The 25,913-nt window shown below is 42.4% G+C and overlaps 1 protein-coding gene across 2 annotated transcripts in view; it reads right to left on the minus strand.

Annotated features, from left to right (window-relative positions):
* Positions 1-217: 217 nt before the first annotated feature.
* Positions 218-25,913, minus strand: part of pcdh19 (protocadherin 19) — a 131,798-nt gene continuing 106,102 nt past the window's right edge. For both annotated transcript variants that reach the window (XM_041195607.1, XM_041195606.1), the window contains one exon: positions 218-5,009. In XM_041195607.1, coding sequence (XP_041051541.1) covers positions 4,414-5,009 — 596 coding nt within the window. In that variant the 3' untranslated portion in view covers positions 218-4,413. The remainder of the gene's footprint in view (positions 5,010-25,913) is intronic.

Raw genomic sequence — 25,913 nt, forward strand, 5'->3', positions numbered from 1 at the left:
AACTATTGTCTGGTATGCAAAGGAGGAAGGTTAGATCATGTCTGGTTAATTAGATTTGCAGCAGAGAACTGCATGTTCAGAAAGCATTCTGGGTAAACAATGTGTGTGGTACTCATTTCAGAGAAGCACCACTCCAGGCTTAATAATGAATTGTCTAGAAAACTAGTATCTGTAAATCTGATTCATGATATTTATATACTACTTCTGAGACTGGGAATGAAGAACCTAAATACTTTATTCTTGGGTCAGAAGTGCACAAAAGATTGTCAAGATTAAATGCTTTTCAACTTGCCGCTGGCATAAAGGGTTAAAAGCCCACAGATCAACATAGAAACGGGTGAAACGATGCTGACAGTCCATCATTTGAAACATTATAATAATTTAATAAAGCTGCTTTATATTATCATAAAATATACAGAAATGTGGTTCTTATTTTACAATGAACCAATCACTGTGAAAATGTACATAACATATATGCATATACAGCATTATCTTATCATTTCACACAATCTTTGACAGATAATCTGGTAAAACAGTCCGTGCTGTAAGCTCCCATTGAGCTTTTTTTTTGGCAAATGACCAGTGTGTAGTGTTATCAGGTGCTTCTGAACGGCAACTCTGTGAACTGAGATGAGAGATTGTTATCTTTCTCTGTGCTTCAACTGTAGTAGCACATCTGTCTGCTTCTGATGATAGCCGAATGTGGTTCCATTCTGTAATTAGGTTTTTTATGTGAGAGCAATTTTGACACGTATAAATCACTGACAATAGCTTCTTTACAGAAAAAGCCTTTTTTCCCCCAGTCATAAAGCAATCATCACAGAACAGATGTTAATTTGTGCAATGCCACTAAGAAAACTGAGGGTGGGGTGGGGAGGTTGTGAGGGTGGGGAGTGATACAAGTGTAACCCTCTGAGAACTGGGCTTCCTTTTATACTTTTGTAAAGCACTGACAAACTTTTGCTCCCACATCTATAACACTGAGTTTAATTTAGAGGAATATAGCTATGTTCATACAGGTGAGTTACAATAACTTCACAAACACAAGAACATTTCTTTATGAACAATATTCTCTGGAAAAGCAGAATAATCTAATACTACATTTGTTTTTTTTTAAATTGCTCCCCCCACCACCAATGCAACATAGAGTTACCTTAGTCCTCAAAGGGTTAACCTGGAAAACAGTACTCACATCATTTATTCTTGCCCTTGAGTCCTCCCCATTCACATTGTGCCTTCCAGGATCTTTAATATAAAATAATGAATATTGCAAAAGTAGGATGTTGGCCCTTTTTTAAAATGATAGAAGTAACCCCAACTCATGAACTCATAAACAAACTGCACGTCTCTGTGCAAAAGGCCATCGGCTGTAGAAAATAAAGGCAAAGAGGCAGGAGTTGCACATTTTGAATGAGTTAGTGCCTGTTGTACGCTGCTGTAGAATGAATTACTGTACAGATGGAAATAGTGTGAACACTGGACAAAAAATTGGAGAGACACAGGAGACCAACAGACTTGGGCTGGGTGTATATTGCACTTAAAAAAAAAACTACTTTAAACAATGCAGGAATTGCAATAGTGAGGAGTTTTGCAAGCAGTGGGCAGGCTGTAGAACTTCTCCAATACTTAGCTACTCCTTTCTCGGTTTTCCATGAACATCCTTTTGCAGTTGGTCACCATGATACGTCATTCATAGAACCTTCGGGGGAGGGAGACCTCCCATAGTTGACTCCTCCCCTTCAACCTAGTCTCTGATGCTCTGTGATTTCCCTGTTGGCAGGTGCCTGTGCATGAGATAGATTTGCTCCACTCTGCCTGAGTTGCGAGCCACCGCCACCACCATTTCATTTTAATTGGCGTTAAACCTTGTGTTTTGGAGGTGAAGTAGATTTCCCACTGCAGTCAGTGCCAGGATGGTTAGCATGCTTTAAAAGGCTGAAATGGCACAGCAGTTCACCCCTCTCCAAAACGCTGTGTGAACAATTCCATTTGATTGATCTTTTGATTCCTGATGATGGTTGCTGAGAACCCAAGCGACCTTTCTTCGAACTGATCAACTTTCTTGTATACACTGGAAAGTAGATTTTTGATTGTCCATCTCTGCTAAGTTTGGGACTACAAACATGGTGGCAGCCAGTGCAATGCTCCTGTGCTGCTCTAGTCTCTGTGGTTTATTTTGTTGTTTCCTTGCTGCAGGATTTTGAGCTCATTCCAGGTTTAGAACTGATCACAAACATGGGGATCAATCTTGCAGAACACCTTAATTAGACACATTAGCAATGAATGGCCACCCTGAAAAATGCACTCAAATTTACAAATATTAACACTATGACAGTTGAGATTTCAACAGTGGACAGTGCCAAAGGAACAAACCCCTCAAACTTGGGCTAGTTCTGAAGATTTAACAATGACCAAAGTTTGTAACAACAGGCAAACATTGAGGGGCGGCAGCTGCTAGTTCCATAGTCTTACATTTACAAATTCCCTCTTATGTGATCTCTTTTCCATCCAAAAAAATCATAACCTGTCAACTATACACCTCAGAATTTACATTAGTGATCTACTCATCACTGGATATTACCAAGTCATACAATGCAAAGGCACAACTTGTAGCTGTTGTGATCATAAGGCCTATTTTTATAATTATATGACCTGCTGACAATCGACATCCCAAATATCAGCAGGCCGATGTGGCAAAAAATTTGTCCTGTAAATGCCATCTTAAGTTGCCACCACAGAACTCACTGAACGATTGAACACTATCAGGTGGTGGGCCTACAATATTGTGAGCTGGGCAATTGTTTAAAAATATACCAATTATTCTGGGTTTGTTTTTTTTTGCTATTGTTGCAGCAGTACAATCATTGCCAAGCTAAAGCAATGTGTTCAAAGTGGATGAGTGATGGTAAGCAAATTAGTGGCGACTTGCTGCGTGTGGGAATGTGCCTGTTCAACGGGTAGGTATCAAACTATTAATTCAGAAGTAGGAAATTCACAACTAAAATGAAAAAATGATTGGAATAAACACCCATCTCCTCTTGAACACTCTGTGTCAGAGCTTTTTGGAGATGCAGGCTTTGATTGTAGGAAACCACCAGCTTTATTGATGGGAATCACTTTTGCACTGAAAAGATATTGCCAATGTTGGTTGACTTGAGGATTGCTAATAAATATTTTAAAGAGTTTTATGACATTTAAATAATACATGAGTCATTTTAAAGTATCAATTCCACTACAATAACTATTCAATAGTTACCAATTTTTTCCTGCTTTAAGTTTATAAAGTAAGTTCAGCCCTGCAGCTGGTATGATGCCACAAACTTCAAGACACAAAGAAGCTCAGCAACGTGCCACATCAACAGTAAGTATCGGACTGCTTCACTGGAGTTGGGTACAGTTCTGCCTCTGTGAAAGAGAGTACCCATGCTAATACTCAACATTTTACAATTACAGTATTACTATATCAATATAAAAACCTTATTTATAAAGTGAGAGCACTAATATTTCTCAGCATTTCCTTGTATCATGAACATAACTATGGCTAGCAGAGTTGGCAGATACTTACTGGACTTGTGCACCGGAGTGAATGGAACACACTTTGCCATTCATATTTGGTGCAGTCAGTTCCACATATACAATACCTCATACTGCTAGTTAGAGGAGTATCCCTCTATTGAGGCGAGATAGCGTTCTGTTACAGAACATTAAGTCTCAGACCTTTGGGTTACATGTCAGGGTTGGGGAGGGTCAGTGTTTTTGGGTAACTGAACCAGTTCTACTGTGCTTTTACAAGGTACACAATGACTGTCACCCATTTTATACAGGAAGACTATAGGAGAGAAAACACTTTACGAAAATGATAAAAACACCATTAGTACAGTTCAAGCTATCATGGGGTGATATTTTTGTGGGGCTTGGCTTGCAGTGACTTGTCTTACAAAAGGAGAATAAGCAATAGGTGTGAATTGTAGTTGTAAAAATCTGAATTCTAATTTGCTTTCTGGATCTTTTGAACATTAGCTTGAGGTTGATCATTCTTCCCAGTGCAGCTCCCGAAGGTTTAAATCACACCTGCCATGGTTACAACCTGAAGCTGCTATGACTTAAACTGGCCTGCAGAGCCTGTCCTTAAATGCATCTGAAATGACTGCATTTGGATGACTACAAATTGACCCAAACTGATCCAGTTTGGACTAATTTGATTATAGAATTACATGGGAGCTCACTGCTGACAGTTCCTCCTCTGCCTGCAATGCTTATGAAACAAAAAAGAATTTTGTTATCAAAAATATAATGAAAAGAAGTACACTTAGGAAAAAGCATTTAAATGAGCCATACATCAAACTGAAGGAAAGTGATTTACAAACTGTCACGGTGTTAATATTTATCTGCACTGCAGGTGGTACCCAGTGATCACAGTACAATGTCCTGTATTCGCTTGATGCCCAGCGAGTCCTTTTCTCTGCAATCATGCAGGAGGTGGTTGATCTCTCGGTCATGTTCTGAGTCTGCTTCCCTGGCTCCTGGCTCTGATGGATGTGAGGAGGTCTGATTGACAGGTCGGTCGAGGTCACGTGTTATTGGGCAGTGCATCACAGAGTATGTGACCGCAGGCCTGCTGGACGAGGGGCTGCCCAAATGCACAGGGGTGCTGGCAGGGCTTGAAATGTCAATACCGTTGCTTGTTTCCTGGCTGCTGGAGACCGAACCATTCACTTTTGGGCTGCAGATGGGTAGATCAAATGTCCTCTTTCCTTTCAAATCTGTTTTATCATTCTCAGCAATGCGATCCCTGGGGTCTTTGCCAAAAGTTGCAAAAGTTCTCTTTGAACTGCCATTCTCATAGGGTTCCGAGTCCACACTGGTGGTCTCTATGGACAGTGCAATAACATTTTTGCCACGGTCAGGTGATTTGGCATGGGTTGGCACTGCGACCCGTGGCATCCAACATCTGTCGGAGTGACCTAAAATCCGGCATTCTTCCATGCAGGTAAAACCTTCATTCTGATCTGGGGAGGCAGCAAGATAATGAAACAACATTATTACTTTGGAAACATTGGCACACTTATCTTCATGTTCTAAGCCCTGGCCAAACAAAGACTGGTTAATGCCCTATACCACTCTTTCCTACTTACTGCTGCTTCCAAAGGCACATAGTGACCCACATATTGCCCAGCTCTGCAGTATCAATGATTGCAGATGTATGAACAGATGCACATCTTGTTGTAAGTGATATCATTATATCACCAAGGTCCCTGATTATTTTGTTTGCCCTTGAATAAGATCAAGAATTAGCCTTTTTAGACAATCTGTTGTTTTTGGTGGGATCTGCAAGAAGGCTGAATGGTTCTGGAAATCGATGTGCAGCCAATTATGTGCAAGTACTTGTGTCATGATGTTGATTAGCATTAGGACAGATGTGTGGAGCTAACTATGCATTTAGTGGGTAATTGGTGGAGACAACAGACCTGACAATTCCTGCTAAGGTGCACATGTTGGCCCTTTATATTAAAGTAATATTGACACACAGTTTCAGTGTAAAAATGCCAAAAGGAACAGGTCCAGCTGGTCAGCATGGCTGGCTGGAGATCACTGATTTCAGATAAAGCCACTCACCACTGGATAAATCCTCAATTTAGCCCAAGGGAATGACATCAAGCCCATCTCCCACTGACGCCAATTAATGAACTAAGTCTGGCATCTACTGCAGCCTTAAGCTGATGCAATCCCCAAACTACCCCAGCTTTGGATCACAAATCAACTAATTATATAGGTAAAGAGAATTTAAAATCTTTCTCAGGCTAGGATTTAACTCCTCCTCATGTTTAATCTTACAGATGTAACAACTCCTAATAATAAATAATGGGACTGTGTTTTATGAAGGGTTATGCTCATCATTAAGTTATGATCACCTACCTTGTTTAGTAGCAGTATAAACATAATTCCCTATTTTATCTATACAGTAAATATACATAGATATATGAAATCAAGGCCAGTGATGTTTGTCACCTGTAAGGTTCAAAGCTATGCTCTGGGTACAATTACAGAGATGTATAAACAGCTTTGCACCCATCTATGCATTAACCTACTATCTGACGCCTTTGAGTGTTTTTGTGTCAAGATAAATTTGTCAGTTGTAAGGCTGCTATATACTTTCGGAATGGGTTTTGATATACAAAAAGATTAAAAACTTTTACCTGAAAGCACTTCATTAAGTAAAAATTTATCCCTTTACTGCAGTTCCAAACTGTTAAAGGTTTTAGGGGAGAGGCTGCTTTAATACTTTCTGAGATGTTTTATTAAGTCTTTCTCCCCAGCGGCCAGATGAATAGGTTGACTGCACGAAACAAACTGTTTTCTGTTTGGAATGGGCCCCAGAGATTCACTGAGATGGGAGTACTGATTGACATGGCATTTCTGTCATTGATATTCAATAATTATGATAATTCAGTGCTTTTTGCATCTCTCAGCATGGTACGCCGAGGAAACAAGATGCAATAGCTGTTTTATTTAAGAGTTGAGGGAAACAATACTCAAAAATGACTTATTGTACAGCTCTCTGTGTACAATACACATTATGGAGGTCATTTTCTGACCTTGTGTACTCATATCAGCAGTACGTAATACACAGATTGGGGTGAGGTTGTACACCATTTTATGACCATATTTAAATTAAACCACATGTATCATGCACCTGAATTTCCAGCACACGTTCTCTACAGGCAAGGATCCCCGCTGGGAGTGTGAGAACATAAAGTTATCCCTATAATGTAAAAAAGAGAGGCACAGGCCAGCTATCAACCATCGAAATACAACCTTTAAATGTGCTGAAAATAACAAAACACTAAAGGGACTTTGGTGACTTCATGTGGCCATAACACAACTGTTAAGACATCAGAGGAGTTATTATGAACTCATGGAAAGAAATATTTCTATTCCAGAGTGTGGGATGACATAATGATGTATGGTTAAACTGTCACCATGTATTAGAAAGGGAAGACAGTCTGAAATTTAGAATACATTGTATCGATTAATTAAAATATGCCTCACAAGAGGACAACATAAATGTTGCATGTGGTGTTGCTTATATGACAAGTCTCAAACAATAGAATACTGAAATTTAAAATAATGACCACGTCAGCAATGCCAATACCGGATGTGAGTGCATGCTTGGAAAATGTATTTGATGTTATTGAAAATGATTGTCATTTAATTCACAAAAGAATGTTGCATTTGCCCCAAGTCTTGGCTCTCTAAATGTGTTTTCACTTTTCTATAACAGATATATTTAACCATCTTAAATTTGAGGTTTATTATTTTAAAAATTGAGAAGGAAAATATGGTCTTGTCCCAAAGGGCATGCTTGCTGAAAGCAATGTTTTACTACATTACAGTAATACAATAAATACCAGATAGCCACAGGGGTTGTCCAATTAAAAAAAAAATACAACTGCTTGCACTGGAAAAGCATCTTTGATGTAAGAAGGTGGTAAAAGTTTTGGCAAATGTTTCTTCTGATTCACCTGGCAGTAAGTCGAAGAACAACTGGCTAAATTATACAAATGTTTTGCTTATTTAGCAGCTATCAGGAATATACATGGAGCTGTTGCTCCTGGATATAATATTAATATGCAAAAATAGTCCCTCGTGGTTACCAATTGATATTTTAAAATCCCTTGGAAAGTTCTCAGAAATATATAATATTTAACAAATTACAAATACACTTCCCTGAAGCCACAATATTTCACAACTTTACTGCTAGGAAAGGATTATAAAGAGTAAAAGATTTTTATAAAAACTGAAAAAAATGCAAGTCTAATTAAAACTCTGCGAATATGCGCTTAAACTGCGTACGCGGCTCATTATGACCCTGACTTGTATACAAATTATGAGCTTCTGTATAATTTTATTTGAACATTTTTAACAGGCACTTTAGGAGAGGTCAGAGAGGGGTTGGACTGGAGGGAGGACAGTGTTGGTGTGTTGGGCAGTGGGTTAAGAATTTCTTCTACATGGCTTCCTCTAGATTAAGACATATCCCTCGTCCTTTGGTTCCTCTTTTGGCCTCTAAATGACCAAACACTCTCAAAGGACTTGCTTCTCCACTACCATTCTATTATGAGAAGAATTGCCAATCCTTTACAGGCAAGCAGAAGCTTTTAATGCTGCTGCTGCCCTTCATTCCAACCTTTGTGACACTACCAAAACCTTAAGAGGTAAGTACCTGGAGTGCCATTAAAATATGTAAATGTGTTGACCCAAGTTCATCCCAGTACAGGTAGAGCCTACATAAGCCCTAGAGTATTCTGCATGATCAGGATATTTTGGGATGTGATTGTGCTCAACTTTATTTAGGTGTGAAACTATGTAGAACCATAGAAAAGTTACAGCACAGAAGGAGGCCATTCAGCCCATCTTGTCCACACCAGCCCAAGGACACCCAGGTGCCCTTTAAAAAGACAGTTACCAGAGGTAGGTACCACAAGGAGGGAAAAACCTACTGACCTCTTCCTCTACCTGACCAATTTAGCACAGGTGCATCTGTCCTTTACAGGGTTGGTAGGAGTGGTCACCGCACATTCCTGTGGAGATGAAGTCTTGTATTCACACTTTGGACACTCTCCATTAAATTTTGTGGCACTACCACCGTGCTAATTGGGGTAGATTCAGGGAGATCTAGTAGCTCAAAATTGGGAATCATGAGGCGCTGCGGGCCATCAGCAGTGATGAATGGTATTCAACCAAAAACTGTAATCCCATGATCTGGCACATCCCTCATGCTAATAAACCAGGGAATGAGGAGCACAGGAAAACATTCCATAAGCAGAACCAGGCATACCTAAATGTGAGATTCCAAGCTGGTGAAGCTACAGCACAGGACCATATGCATGCTAAACAGCAGAAGCAGCATGCTATAGACAGAGCTAAGTGATCCAACAATCAATAGATTAGATTAAAGCCCTAGCAGGAAGAGAAACCAGGTCAGAGGAGGCCCAGAAAGGTTAGTGGACTTTCTTGTTTCACCCTGACATCTCACTCCCACCTCATTGCCATTTCCCACCAGGTTGGGTGGGACATTGATGGAACCGAAGCAGATGAGGGTCAGGAGTTAAAATCTCCCAGGCCTCTCACTGCTGAGTTCTGGAATAATTATCTGTCCACACACTCCCAGCTTAAGTTAAAATTGGAGTTTCTGCATCATTTTTGGTTAATTCACCATTAGGCAAACAGCTGATTTAAATGTTTAAAATAGAAAATTGCTCTAATAATCTAGTGATGCAAACGCGCATGAATACAGGCAGGAAAATATGCTCTGAAGAAGGGTCATACAGACTAGAAATGTTAACTCTGTTTCTCTCTCCACAAATGCTGTTAGACCTGCTGAGCTTTTCCAGTATTTTCAGTTTTTATTTTGGAAAATATGCACGCTGGTCAATTTGCTAATAATCAAAATTATTTATAAAAAGTAATTCACTTTTAAGCGATTAACAGTAGACAAAATGGAAACCTGAAACCACTCATTCAAGTGGATTATGATGTTGAACTTATCAACATAAAACATAAAGGTACGAATTTTGATCTGCTTTTATTTTTTATACGAATAACACTTGAAGTTCAAGTGTTTAGACACTGAAAAGCCCTAGTTAAAGCACTATTTTGAATAATGATCACATGAAACACCCAAGTAGTTGTAACGCAATTAACAGAATAATTGATTTAATAATAACATCTCATTACAAATGACTCAATACCAAAGCAGACTACTGCATTTGGGCAGCACACATTCAGTTACTAAACTTTGCTGTGACACTATCAATCAAACCACAGTATTTTTTTACAGGACAACAGTTATGTAATTAGCCATAGTCTAAGAGAGACCATAGACATCTCTCTCTGTTGGAGAGACAATTAGTTATGCAGCTTGAGGAATACCATTCCATATCGTGTGGGGGAAGGCAAGGAGGCAGGCCTCCATGAACTATCACAACTGGTATGGGGATTGAACCTGAGCCATTGACATCATTCTGCATCACACGCTAGCCATCTAGCTAACTGAGCTAAAGAGTAAAAATATTATTTGCTGCTATAGAGTGTTCTACTGCATTTGTGAACTGGCACTGTATTGGAAAGTGTAAGACACAGATGATGTGCCAATTTATAATCTCTGTGACAGCTTTTCAGAGAAGTGTTGAACAGAGGTGAGCTGCTTTCTCTCAGACAGAGGGAGAATATCTAGTAATCAACTTGAGATAACACTCTACCAGCTGCTTACACAGTGGCACTGCCAGGACCTGTTTACAGCTCAAGCTGTGTTGTTGGAGGTGGACATCAGTGACATGAGGATTATATAAAAATAGAAGGCACATTTTATAAATTTGTTCTTGCACTCGCCCTGCCTTGGACTGCTGGATAGTCTTTTTACAGCTTTTAAAACACTTACTTTTCCGATTGTATAATAACGGGAATTATCCAAAGTAAAGGTTGAGAATGTATCGTGAATGACCTCATAAAAGTCATCTCTTGTTACGTTTTGGAGTAAATCTTCCATTGATCTTCCATGCATTTTATCCTGGATGCTAATAACCTTTCCGAACAGAGATCTGAATTATAGATACACTTCTTCCCAGGCAGGTAGCTTTTGTCTGTGCTGCACTGCGGACTCATTATCATCAATGTCAATTCTGTATTGCTTTTATAATAGTGAATGCACTATGGTATCAGTGGATGCCAGTAAAATGAGTAGGCTTGTAGCAACATAGGAAATAACATTTTGGGACACAGTTTATGAATAATTTGAGATATAACATGGAGCAAATACAGCATGCTTGAGAGGAACAGGTGACTTTGGACTATTCCAAAGCTTTCTACCACTCGGGATTTCTCACTTCATTACCAAGAGAGTGAGGTTAGGAGATTTTTTTGCACAAGGTAGTAGAGTATTGGGTTCTATGCCACAGAGTTGTTGAGGCAGGGACCATTGCAACTTGCAAGGAAAAATTGGATATATTATTTAAGCAGAGAAAGATTCAGTGCTCTGGAGAAGAACGCAGGGCAGAGGGAACCAGCTATGAATTGCTTAAAAAAGACTTAAGTGGGCCAAATGTCCACCTTTTTTTAAAAATCTTTCATGGGATATGGGCATTTATTGCCCACCCCTAATTACCATTGAGAAGGTGGTGGTGAGCTGCCGGAAGACCGATCATGTCAGCCTGTTCCTGCCCCACGGAACTCATTTCTCGTTATCTTGACTCCCTTCTCTCTCCCTTGTCCAGTCCCTTCCCACCTACATCCGTGATTCCTCTGACACCTTACGTCACATCAACAATTTCCAGTTCCCTGGCCGCAACCGCCTCCTCTTCACCATGGACATCCAATCCCTCTACACCTCCATTCCCCACCAGGATGGTCTGAGGGCCCTTAGCTTCTTCCTCGAACAGAGGTCCGAACAATCCCCATCCACCACTACTCTCCTCCGTCTGGGATCGTTCCTAGACTGAGGTTTGTCGTAGCTCTGGAGCAAAGTAGAGAGTATTTTACCTCATGCTATGCCTGCTTGACACAGGATGCCAAAAGTTGAAAAGTATTTCATTCTCTAGCATCACTAGTACTGAGAAGCATGCAAATTTGTTAATAAAAGACATTTACAATATGATGCAGCACATACCTGGGGTTGCCTAAACATTTTACATTTTTATTATCTGTGGTTTAGGATGGAATTCTATACTCAGGTTAATCAGTGCTGGTGAATGAAGTCCCACTTTTTGTGTATTTATCAAGTATTTCCAGGTCAGATGTTAAATAATACAAAGATAAAAACAAAAAACTGCGGATGCTGGAAATCCAAAACAAAAACAGAATTGCCTGGACAAACTCAGCAGGTCTGGCAGCATCGGCGGAGAAGAAAAGAGTTGACGTTTCTCTGACATGTCCTCCTTCTTCCTTAACCGAGATTTTCCACCCACGGTCATTGTTTTCCCACCTATTTCCATTAGTTTTAAATCTTTTATGCTCCCCCACCCCCACGAGCTATACCTGGAGTGCCCTACCATCCATTCTTAATTAGCACATTCGTTTAGATAATATCACCAACTTCAACACCTGTGTTCTTTGGTTCTTTTGTCTGTGACATCTTTTGATGATCTGCTCCTATCCTAACACCGCCCCCCCCACCCCCCCAACCTTAAACCAGCTTATACTTCCCTCTCCTTGTAAAGAAAGATCAGTTCTGTTGAAGGGTCATGAGGACTCGAAACGTCAACTCTTTTCTTCTCCGCCGATGCTGCCAGACCTGCTGAGTTTGTCCAGGTAATTCTGTTTTTGTGTTAAATAATACAAGCCTTCCTGCTGTAGCTCAGCCATGCACCTTAACCCCATCTCAGAACTCCCTAAGCAGCAGCATGGTTCATTTAGCTTCACCAGTTACCCATGGCATCTCTTGAATTAAGCTATTAATTTATAATGGATTGCTGAATTGTGGGCAGTTCTGCACTGTGCGGACTTGTACTCAATTAGAACCAGATTAAACCGATTAAACACATTACACCTTAAGAATTTTATTTTAGTTGTTAATGGGGAGAGACTCTCTCTTTTCAGTCTGAGCTGAATTGAAACCCAACACTTTAGTGAAAAGACCATGTTGTAAATCTCGGCACCAGCCACTCCCAATTCAGCTAGCTCTTTACTTCTGGTGTTAGCAGCGCGTACAATTGATTACCCATTTTATTTGAGTTGTGAGGGCGACCTTTGTAAAGTACTCATTGTTCATCACACATGAATTACATAGCTGGCGTCACTCCTAGAATAAAATATTCTACTCTTCCCATTGTGCCTCCCCAATGAGTTTTAGTCATTTTGAGTTAAAAGTATATTGCGTAAATCTGGCACATGCTTTCAATCCACCATCACCACAGAGTTTTAAAAAAAGCCTGCCACCCATTGCCACTCTTTTAAACTCTGCAAATCAAAACAATGCAGGAACATCAGGCTATGATTTCCCATTGGTTTTCTGTCCCACTGCAAAGCACAGCACGTGTATTTAACAGTAGTTTGATATTTCTTAACCAATGGACTCCTTTGGGGCCAAGGTGCCATGCCAGTGCTGGGAAAGATCGAATTTGCTATGGATCAACGCACTCAAACTGAATTTGACTGGCCACATAAATTAAGTACAAAAACAGAATTACCTGGAAAAACTCAGCAGGTCTGGCAGCATCGGCGGAGAAGAAAAGAGTTGAGTTTCGAGTCCTCATGACCCTTTAACAGAACTGAGTGAATATTAGGAGTGGGGTGAAATATAAGCTGGTTTAAGGTGGGGTGGGGGGGAGACAAGTGGGAGGAGGGGGTGGTTGTAGGGACAAGCAAGCAGTGATAGGAGCAGATAATCAAAAGATGTCACAGACAAAAGAACAAAGATGTGTTGAAGGTGATGATATTATCTAAACGAATGTGCTATTAAGAATGGATGGCATGACACACAAGGTACAGCTCTAGGGGTGGAGTGGAAAGACTAACAGGGCATAAAAGGTATAGATTTAAATTTAAAAATAATGGAAATAGGTGGGAAAAGAAAAATCTACATAAATTATTGGAAAAAACAAAAGGAAGGGAGAAGAAATGGAAAGGGGGTGGGGATGGAGGAGGGAGTTCAAGATCTAAAGTTGTTGAATTCAATATTCAGTCCGGAAGGCTGTAAAGTACCTAGTCGGAAGATGAGATGCTTTTTCCTCCAGTTTGCGTTGGGCTTCACTGGAAAAATGCAGCAAGCCAAGGACAGGCATGTGGGCAAGAGAGCAGGGTGGAATGTTAAAATGGCAAGCAACAGGAAGGTTTGGGTCTTTCTTGCGGACAGACCACAGGTGTTCTGCAAAGCGGTCGCCCAGTTTGTGTTTGGTCTCTCCAATGTAGAGGAGACCGCATTAGGAGCAATGGATGCAGTAGCCTAAGTTGGGGGAAATGCAAGTGAAAGGCTGCTTCACTTGAAAGGAGTGTTTGGGCCCTTGGACGGTGAGGAGAGAGAAAGTGAAGGGGCAGGTGTTGCATCTTTTGCGTTTGCATGGGGAGGTGCCGTAGGTGGGGGTTGAGGAGTAGGGGGTGATGGAGGAGTGGACCAGGGTGTCCTGGAGGGAACGATCCCTACGGAATGCCGCCAGGGTGGGTGAAGGGAAGATGTGTTTGGTGGTGGCACCATGCTGGAGTTGGTGGAAATGGCAGAGGATGATCCTTTGAATGCGGAGGCTGGTGGGTGATAAGTGAGGACAAGGGGGACCCTAACATGTTTCTGGGAGGGAGAAGAAGGCGTGAGGGTGGATGCGCGGGAGATGGGCCGGACACGGTTGAGGGCCCTGTCAATGACCGTGGGTGGAAAACCTCGGTTAAGAAGTATGGAGGACATGTCAGAGGAACTGTTTTTGAAGGTAGCATCATCAGAACAGATGCGACGGAGGTGAAGGAACTGAGAGAATGAGATGGAGTCCTTACAGGAAGCAGGGTGTGAGGAACTGTAGTCGAGGTAGCTGTGGGAGTCGGTAGGCTTGTAATGAATATTGGTGGACAGTCTATCACCAGAAATTGAGACAGAGAGGTCAAGGAAGGGAAGGGAAGTGTCAGAGATGGACCATGTGAAAATGATGGAGGGGTGGAGATTGGAAGCAAAATTAATAAAATTTTTCCAGGTCTCGACGAGAGCATGAAGCAGCACCAAAGTAATTATCGATGTACCAGAAAAAGAGTTGTGGAAGGGGGCCGGAGTAGGACTGGAACAAGGAATGTTCCACATACTCCACAAAGAGACAGGCATAGCTGGGGCCCATGTGGGTGCCCATAGCCACACCTTTTATTTGGAGGAAGTAAGAGGAGTTAAAGGAGAAATTGTTCAGTGTGAGAACAAATTCAGCCAGACGGAGGAGAGTGGTGGATGGGGATTGTTCGGGCCTCTGTTCGAGGAAGAAGCTAAGGGCCCTCAGACCATCCTGGTGGGGAATGGAGGTGAAGAGGGATTGGATGTCCATGGTGAAGAGGAGGCGGTTGCGGCCAGCGTGAACACTTCCCTTTTCATTCCATATCCCAATGGTCTGAATGAATTTGCCAATTCAGTTATGTGTGAATCATCTGCTGAACCTTATCGCTTCATTTCCAGTCATAGGAACAGGTGTAATCCATTCAGCCCTCATGCCTGTTTGGCTATTTAATTCTCATGGGCAATTAGGGATGGACAACAAATGCTGTCCTTGCCAGCGACACCCACATCCCATGAAGGAATTAAAGAAAATCATGGTTGATCTGTATTTTAATGCAATTTACTCTCCTTGATTCTATCTGTTAATACCCTGGTCTAAGAAAAATCTGTCAATTTAAATTTTCAATTGACCTAACTTCAACAGCTAATTGGGGGAGATTTCCTGATTTCCACTACTGTTTGCTGAAGAATTGCTCCCTGGCTTCATCACTGAATGGCCTGGCTCTTTTTAAGGTTATGCTCCTTTGTTCTGAACTCCCCCATCAGAGGAAATAGTTCTTCTCTATCTATCCTACAAGTCCTTTAACCGTCGACAACCTTCAGGGGAAGATTCTCAGTGTGTTGAATTCCTCTCCAAGTGCAACATTTAAATGCAAAACATTTCCACAGCCATTCATTTTGTATTGCTCAGCAACATAAGTAACCCAATGTCAAATTTCACCTAACAATGGCAATTTGCAGATTCTTGACTCAAGTGTGAAGGAATTCAGAATTCTAATCATGTTGGTGTAATCATGTTGGTGTATAAAATACACACACTTTTCCCCCTGCTATTTTCTTCAAATGGTTGAATGAGTGATTAAATGGGCTGTGGTCATAAAGATTTGCAAACTGGCTGTTTTTTTTTTCTATATTTGATAGAATTCCTCATTCAATCATAATCCAGATAAAATGCATAGTCATTTCTTACCAAGCTGTGCATTTATCGTGACACTCCAATGGAGTTAAAAACTATATGTTGTAGCAGCTAAGCACTTTTTCATTCTTTTCACCCTGTCAAAGTTTGGCACCCATGACATCAGAATATTTACCCTGATAACATCAACATGCTAGAATGAGAGGGCCAAAAATTGCTAAAAAGGTGCCTCTTGCATGACTTCCAATGTTAATTGGACGTTTCACCTCGTCATTCAGATTGCATTAAATGTTTGCTGTAAATTGCTGCATTTGGTTTGCAAATGAATAATGACGGGCGCCATTAATGCATCGTTATTATCCCAGCATTTCTGGCCTCTTCTCCCCTCCTAAAAAAATTGAAAATAAAAAACATGCCACAGCCACAGAAACCAAATTGACTGCTGCAGTTTAAATGGGCCATGATGCTCTGCTTCCCATCATGGTTGAGATGATTTACCGATCAGTTCTGCCAGAAGCTCAGAAAACCAATCACATGTACTGCTGGAGGCAAGTTGGACTTTCAGTTGGCGCTGGGAACTTGAACAAGTGGATCAGGTGCTGGAATGTTTCATGAATTAAGTATGACACTAAATACATAGCCAAAGCTTTGCCATTGCTGTAAAATACACATTGGGCAGAATTTTCCCGTTGGCATGTGTTGGATGGGTGCGCGGTGATCTCCGATGCGCACCTGCCATTAATTATCAGGCCACTTATGGCCCTTAAGGTGCCAATCGACCGCGATTTTTTGATGCCTGTGCAATCTTCAGGTCAGTGCACAGGTGCAACGAGCAGGCGGGTAGGAGACATTTATATAAGCCTTATCCATGGGTGGGATAAGAGGGCTCAGTGGAGTCCTGAGTGTGCTCTGTCAAATATTGATTTTTAAAAGTTACTGATACTTGCCAATATGATCTGCAATACTTCACCAGCTACTTGGACTGGACTCACAACCTTCAGGTCAGCAGTCTGCAGTGAAGAATCTTTTTTGGGCATGCAGCTTTCAGGAAGCTTTCCCTTAGCCTGGGAATGGGAGTTGAACACTCCACTGGAGGCACTTCCTCAGAGGAGGAAGAGAGGGCTAGAAGGGGGAGGAGGTCAGGAGTGCACATTCAGCCTCCAGGGGAGGCACTTTAGGAAGGGCAGGCGCAGGCACAAAGGGGGCAGGGCCAAGAGGTAGTCCAAGGTGGAAGGGGCTGCAGAAGACACCACTATCCAGTTGCCAGGATATACAGGCGGTGAAGCAGCTACTTCAATATGTCTGAGGTGCAGTGCCGAAGCAGGCTCCATCTCTCAAGGGAGGCACTCAACACTATCTGTCAGATGATTGGGCCTGAGATCTCTGCGAACTGTGTAGGTGGACACCCTATGGCTCTAAAGATCACAGCTGCCTTCAACTTCTATTCCTCGGCTCCTTCCAAGGCTCAGTGGGTAATCTTTGCGGTGTCTTCCAATCAGTTGTCCATCTGACATCATTGTCAAGCAGGTTATAGACGCTCTGTTCAGGCATGCATTGACCATCATCCATTACTGTTGGGACCTGGCAAGCCAGACACAGCGAGCCAGAGGCTTCGTGGCCATTGCTGGCTTCCCCTGCAACCAGGGTGCAATAGACTGTACACATGTGGCCATCAAGGCGCCCGCAGGTGAGCCCGGTGCTGTCGTCAACAGGAAGGGCTTCCACTCCATGAACGTTTAGATAGAGTGTGATCACAGGATGCTGATTGCACAAGCCTGTGCAAGACACCCAGCAGCTCCCACAACGCCTATATCCTCAGGCTCTCCCAGGTGCTGGGGCTCTTCAATGCTCCAGCCCGGCTGCATGGATGGCTTCTGTGTGACAAGGGTTATCCTCTCAGGAGGTGGCTCATGAAGCCTCTCTGCCATCCAAGAACAGAAGCTGAGCATTGGTACAATAGGAGCCACGCCTCCACAAGGGCTGTGGTGGAGAGAGCTATCAGTCTTCTCAAAATGCGCTTCCAATGCCTGGGCCACTCAGGAGGCGCACTCCAGTACCCCCTAGATTGTGTATCGCTGATAGTGGTTGCATGCTGCGCTCTCCACAATTTTGCGCTGCAAAGGGGAGACACTGTGGATGAAGATGAATTAGACACAGTGGCTGTGGCTGCACATGATTAGCCCAGCAGTCAGTCCGAGGATGAGCATGCACAGGGAAATGCTGAGGGGGTAGATGCTGACCTGGGCATACTGCAGGGAGGCAGGAACACCCGGGAGGCTTTAATTGAGCGAATTTTCAGCTAGCGCGCCACATATGGACCTCCAGGATAAGCCTGGGCTGCAGGCTCCATACCCGATACCTGAGTGCAAATCTGCCTGGATAGGAACGTTAACTAAGGGCCTTGTTAATAAAGCTGAATGTCCCACAAATCACTCATAACATTATTGGTAACCATCCACCTGCAGAAGAAAAGAGGCACCCTCAGCCATGGTGACATGTCTGAATTTAATATTACAACCAAAGGAACTTAAGAAAACAAAATGACAAAGGTGTTAAACATCACACTGACTCATAAAGACCTCATTGCGGGCCAACACAAAAGCACCAGTGATAAACCCGTGATGTGCTTAAGGTGCCTTATGTTTACGTTTTCGGGTGCTACGTCTATGTGCTGCCCCCTTTGTTAGGAGTGGCATCTGAGGCAGCCTGCTCACTCTGCTGTCCTGTCAGCCTCAATGACCTTGGCAGCCGTCCTCTGGTCTGTGGAGCCTGTGCTGGCCCTGCCTGGGACGGAGCTGCCAGCTCCACAGCTGGCATCTCCCCAGTTGTCGCAGCCTCATCGGATGCAATGGTCACTGGCAAGATGGGCGGAGGAGCTGCTGCCCTCATCTGGAGCACCCTGAGAAGAGCCCTTGGAGACAACAGGCAGCTCGTGCGCCAACTTGAGGTCGCTTCGGACCTCGCTGCTCACGGCGGATAGATGGGCACCGAGCTGGGAAACTTGGTGCCCAGGCCATCTCCCACACTGGCACTGATCAGCTGAGGTCAATGCCAATATGAGGGCTTGCTGGTCTAAGCATCCCCAAAAAGTGCTGATTAGACTCCTGGAGCAGCCTCTCCACGAGTCGCCATTCTCTTCATAGAGGACACATGGCGCTCGGCCATGAGGCTCATTGCATCGGTGAAGGTCTGCGTAGACTCCTCCACCACGGACGCCAAGCCAAACATAGCCTCATGTATCTCCACCAAATGCTCTCGCACACCCTGCTGCATTTCCTGCATCGCGGACGACTCCAGAGGCACATCATTAACCACCGACTGAGCATGTGCCTGGTCCTCTGCAGTCCTCCGAATGCTGGCGCCATGGGCACTCTCTGTCTCTGCCAGCTCCTGCAGTAACATGAAGTGCCCTCACCGCTGTGCCCTGGGACACCAGCCGATGTTCTAATCCCCATCGAGTTGCTAGTATCTGCTCAGGTTAATGCCTGGCAGAGATGGTGTGACGCTGGTGAGACCTCAGAGCCCTCAGGTGTGAGAGGAGGCCTCTGCTGCTCCTCCTCCTGGCCCTGCTCTGCTGATGCTGAAAGGGAGAACAAGGACATTGGATCAGTTAACGTGGAGACAATGTCAATATGCATCCCTGTCCCCTGGACAATTATGCGCTCATCCTTCCATAAGCAATGGTCAAGCCGAGTTAAATCACTGAAATTCAGCACTGCCATGACTGTTGGGAAAACAACGGTGACCTCACTGCTGGGCAAACATACCTGCCCTTGTCACCCCAGCCTCACCGATACTGGTGGAGCTGGGCAAATGGCGCCTCCCCAAATCTAGGGCCTCCTGCTCGAAACGGCTGAAATCGCCAACTGTGCTAGCCCGCCTCCAGTCCTCACCCGCTTGGTGGCATTATGCATTCCTTTCCTGAAAAAGAGAGAAGAGCATTGATTAATGCAACTTGTACCTGGATTCTCTTTGCAGACGGCCCTCCCCAACCAGAGTGGGACATTGCAGGGCTCCAGTGTCTCCTCACCCTGCTGCTGCTGAACACTCAAAGATGTTAGGCCTGTCCCACACTGGCCAAATTCTGCCTACATCACATTAGGCACCACACGGTCTAACCTTCCATGGCAAGGAGGCACAAGTGAGTGGTGTGCAGAGAGCAGCAGTTCGGTCAGTGTCACGCCACCTTGAAGCTCCCCTCCCAGCGTGTCATCACCCTGACTTTGACATGTCCTGGAGTTCCAGCACAGCACCTTGGTGCAGCTCCTCCAGGTTGCCCCCAAAACAGTCATGTGGGTCTCAGTGTACCACATACTGCGGGGGCAGAACCCATCTCTTCACCACCCTCTCAGGGTGACATCAGCATGGGCAATTTCTGCTGGCCCACCCAACAAAGGTGGGTGGGGGGGCTCCTCCTCCAGTCCCTGGGAACGAGGACCTCCCGCGGTGCTGCCACCGCATCCTCACAGAGGGCAGCAAGGCAATCGTCAGAAAAACAAGGGGCACAGCACCCTACCCTCCTGCCTGGCCTGCTCACCAGCAGCACTCTGGGGAGCCCTTCCAGTGGCCATGGTTTGCAGCCTTTGAAAGGCTGCAGCAGCTTTTTAAAACAGGCTGCTGGATCACCATTGGGCCCGGTGGTCAGTGCAATCCAGCCACCGACTGCCCACTCCCCCTGTCCTCAGGAGCCGCAATTCACGCTGGGCGGGCCTTACTTGGCCCGTCTGTGTAAAATGGCGGCACGGACCTGATCACTCCTGCACCACCCACCCGACAGGCAGAAAATTCTGCGTATTATGTCACCACCTTTTTGGTTGCATCTTTGTAATGGGGGACGGAAGGTGGAGAACCTTAAATACCTCGTTTTGATGAAGAGTTTAGCTTGTACCTTCATAAATGTAGGTTTTGAAATGATTATTAAAAATGACATAGCAAGCACTGTAACACATGCCAATTGTCTAGCAGACAGTGGAGTCTCAAGATTACACTTGAAATGTAGCGAACTCTCTCCAATAAAGGTTATAATTTAATAGTTTCTTTACTTTGCCTTAGGAGATTCAGGGAAATGTTAAATCTTAAAATAATTTTCAATAGCAATCTTCTGCACTTAAGCTGGTATCTGGGGTTTTGCCTGTTTGCCTGTTTATTATAGAGCCCAATCCTTTTCTGTCTGTTTCAGTTGTGGTTCAGTGACAACACTCTTGTCTCTCAGACAGAAGTTTGCAGGTTCAAGGGACTCGAGCAGTGCAATACTGAGGGAAAGCTGCACTGTCAGAGTTGCTACTTTTGAAATTAGGTGTTAAACCAGGATTCTGTTCAACTCTGGCAAGTTTAGCAATAGATCCCATGGTGACTACTTTGGAGAAGAACAGAGGAGTTCACCTCAGTATACTAACAAATACTTGTCTCTGAATGAACATCACTATAGTAGATTATCTGGTCAGTATCACATTGTTTGTGGAAGCTTGCTATGTGCAAACTGGCTGGTGCCTCTCCTAACTTACAATGGTGACTACCACCTTAAAAGCACTTCATTGGCTGTCAAGTGCTTTGGGATGTTCTGAAGTTGTGAAAGGTGCTGTATAAATGCAAGTCTTTCTGCCTTTTTACACTAACCAGGAAAATCTATTGTTCAGTTTTTATCTGCATTGATGTTTGTTTACTTTTCTGATTGCAACTATTTTGTTCTTTTGGAAAATTAGGTGACAGTGGCACGTGGTTTTAATCCTCCAAATACTTCGCACATCAGTCATGCTAATTATATAGCGCTTGCATGTCAATCAAAAACATTCTCTTCGATAAACTCACCAGCACCCGTGACCCATGCCTTTGTGGCACTTGATACTGTGATTGGAAAGTATGGTCAAGGATAACTTTCCCCTTCCAGTAATCTTTCACCTTTCCAACATAAACCATAGAATTAGAAAAAAAAATAGTCTTGTTCAATGGAAGCAAGGTAAAGTTCTGATCAAGATTTCCCTCAAGCCGTCTTTGCATTTCTACCTGTTTTCTTATTTATTAACTATTTTGATTGATTGTGTGAACATCAGACTGACTGTGCTAACAGAAGACTAGATTTCCCACTTAAACAATTCCACTGTCACCATGTGCACGATACTTCAACCAGTCACAGGTTTAACTTTGTTCTTTTTTCCAGCCTGTATAATTTTCTAGCATGACCTTTGTTCCCACACCTGAAATTTAGCACTCTCTCTGACACATACAGGACATACCATTCATTAACTGATCAAACACCTCTCCTTCACTCAGCATCTTCCTTTCCTTTACTAACCTCGCCTACCCTCCCTGCCAGTATGTCATTCTGACAAAAGATAAAATCTGGGACTTCACTGTACAGAAAACTGTGAGCAATCTTTTCAGGCTTTGAATCTTCTGAAAAACAAAGAGAATCAAATATTGCCTTTTATACAAACCCTGCAATGTTATTAATAGGCTGCAAAAAAGTTTTACCCTCTTGAAAGCTGATATGGAGAACATAGTGTTCCTGTGCTAAAGAGGCAAGTGTCTAGTTGCTTGCGGAATCTCCTCATTAGAGATCAAAGAGACTGAGAACACTTCAGCTGTGCCCAAAATGTATCGTCAATCAGGATTACAGACGTCTGGGTTTTGTGCATTCCAAGCAGTTGAACTGACGGAAAAGTAATACAACTGGTTGGCTACCAGTCTGATCTTCAATAGTTCCCTGGAAAAGATTATTAAACTAGTGTAGCATCTTTATTCAAACAAAAACAATGCTTTATGAAAATAGCAGAAATGTTTCTGCATCAAAATAAAATAAAATACATTCATTCTGAGATTACTGTAAAATGTAAATGCAGCAATGCCCTGTTCATTTACGCACTGACTAAAACATATGCCAGAAAATAATCTTTCAAATAATGTTTAATGGAAAGACATGAATATTTTGCAAATGGAAAAGTTCGTTAAGTTGATTAAAGGATTGAAGGATGAGAAACCTAACTGCTTAAAAAATCAGCAACTGGTATACGATGTGGAGTCTTAGATTTTAGAGCAAAGGTTCTGTATTTTAAATCCACAGGACCTAATGAAATGCAGCAGCAACCAGTTTGATAGCTGGTTTTCCTGGATGGACTAACATACAAATTGCAAAATTTTATGATGTGGTATCACAAGTAAGGATTATACTTGGAATTGGATGGGCATCTCTGAAAATTAGCTAATGGAAGAACCACCTCAAAAATATATCAAATGCTAAGCCAGGCAAAACAATTATTGGTGCAAAATAAATTTCCCTGTACATATGGAGTCAGTTAGTGATTGAACATTCACCTATATTGAGAGCTGCAATGGTCACATGTTATCAACCAAAAGCCACAATCTGGAACCAGTAGGCAAGTCTTCATTCATCCCACATTTTTCCGTATTGCGGGCTTTTTTGAGTTTGTGCACTCTAACCAGTGGCCCTGAATTTTATGTCAATGAAGGAAAAATGATTGAACTTGTGAAATTTCTCAACTGAAGCTGAGGTTCTTTCTGTTAGCAAAGTTTACAGAAGAACTACTCTCAGGTTGGATAAAATATTAATGACCAAATTTGACTTTTTAGGAAAAAATATAAATAGATCTCTAGAGCTATGTTTACTCCCAATGTCATGAAATTCTTGGGCAGACCATATTTTCCAACAAAATGCACGTTAAATTATAGTTAACTAGATGATACAAGTAAAATTGAACAGAGTACTGATCAGGTTGCATTATTTAATCAGATACAGAGTAGGTGACAGTTTAGCTAAGATCTATTTCAATTAGACAGTATCTACTTAACACAGTATGTACACACATGCCTGGAAATGGGTATAGATGATAATTCTGAGCAAAATATTACTATATTATTCCAATTTCATACCTGTAAATGAATATTTCAAGAAGGCATAATTTAAAGATAATTATAAGAAAATTTTGAAGGGTAAAATTTGAAATGTGCACTGTATATTTTCTGCTGACATTTACGCGAGGTGGATAGTATTAACTTCTTGCTCAGTGTCTGTAGCAAATTCAATACAGTCATTTTGAAGTTGGCATGACAGGTACTCGATAGGTTTGCAGGGGAGGGGTGTGTGTCAATACCAACAAATCCCTTGACTAGGTGACATATATCCTCCAGTCATGAAGGTAGGGAACTTGGAAGGCACTGGTTAACATCACAGAAAAATCACAGCGCACAGTTGAAATTTCATAGGAAATTCAAACATACAAGTATAGCAGCAAATTTTAAAAGGAGATGACAAGACTGACTCTGACAATTGCATTCTCTTTAGTCTAGGATCAATTCTAAATGAATTAATGGGAGCTATTATAAGAATTAAGCTAGAGAAATACCTGAACAGCAGTAACTTAAATGGGCAACACAGTCTTAGAAGGAGAAGATCCTGTTTTCTTTGAGAATATCAAGGATAAAGCAGATACTGAAGATCCCCATGGCATAAATGTGAACATAGGAATTTATAATGGACAAATAAAGCCAGATTATATGATTTTAAAGTGGCTGAATTATGTCATCAAGCTCTGGTCTAATTATCCCCTGCTGCTACAAGTGAAGAGAGCTTAGTCTCAACTTCCTGACTCCAACCAAAACCAACTATGGTTTGCCAAATTTGCTGCTAATGTTCAAACAGGTAGAACAATGGAGACAGAGAGTGCAATAAAGGTTTGCAGAATACTTAGGCTGCACAGTCAAAATAACAAATTAACATTAACATAGGTAGGCCAAGAAAGGGATGATTAATTTCATTTTACAGATACTGTAAACATAGCAAAACAACTTAAAAAGAACTGAGTACAACATTAGAACATGTAACTAGATCAAGGCTACATTGAGGTATTTAGAAATATTAGTCAGACCAGACTTTGTGCACTGGATATTGCACCATAGAAAGATAGAACTTCAAAGGAGATGAGCACTGAGGAAAGATTATAGCAATCCAATGTTTATAGTCTGGAAAGAAAAATGTCAATATGCAAGGAGAGCCTGTACAATACATATTCAATGGTGCAGTTAAGGTAAAGCTAAATAAATCTCTGACCATCCTCCTCAATGTTAACTACATTTCTGACTTTTGTGGAATTTGCAATTGAAATTATGTCCTGCACACTCAAGTCCACATCATTAATATACATCAAAAAGGGCAGCAGTAATAAAGATACAAGCTTTAAAAGGCTTTCTTGTTCCTGATTTTTTTTATATTCCTAAATTTAAAGATTTTATATTAATGTCATTTTTGTGATTTATATTGATTGCATTTTTGGGGGAAAACTAGCCGAATGAGTTTAAACTTTGAAACCATGGCTTCCATCTGAAAGTATTAGAGTAACTCAAAATTTTGGCATCCAGTCATGGGAGCTAAACTCAATTTTTGGTGGCCAACCATAGCAGAAAGATTTATTTGGGCGGGCTCAGCTGGAGCGGTCAGGAAACCAATGCCCGCGATCGGCTCCACTCCACAATTTCACGTGGGCAGGCCAATTAAGGCCCACCCTGCATGGATCATGAGCGGCGGTGCTCAGCATTACCTGTGCGGGTGGGGGGAGGAGGGACAGTGGGCCTGGCACGCAGTTTGCGCATGCGCGTGAAAGAGCGCTTCAATCTCCCTGAGGCACAGAGCTGAAGAGAGATTGAAGATTGAAGCACTTTTTAAAAGAATTATTAAAGACAGTAAAAATGTGAAAAAAAACATATCCCCTCATGTGAGTGTCATATGAGCTGGGGCATGTTTTTAATTCAAAAATAAAGTTTTCAGTTAATGTTTATTTGCTTTCGGAAACCTCATCCTGCTCGTGGATGAGGTTTCCTAAAAAATGTAAAGGTCACTTGGCCTTTTTGCCTGTCCACCAACTGTGAGGTTCGACGGGCAGTGTTAATTTGATTGTAATGAGCTCCCTAATGGCCTTATTAGGCTTTTCAATCATCGGTGACTCTGGCACGTGCCCGTCAAATGAAATATCACGCGATTACATCGGGACGCACGCCTGACGTCATCACGCGTCATATTACGCTCCGGTA

Source organism: Carcharodon carcharias, chromosome 9 (assembly GCF_017639515.1).
Source record: "Carcharodon carcharias isolate sCarCar2 chromosome 9, sCarCar2.pri, whole genome shotgun sequence".
Lineage (NCBI taxonomy): Eukaryota > Metazoa > Chordata > Chondrichthyes > Lamniformes > Lamnidae > Carcharodon > Carcharodon carcharias.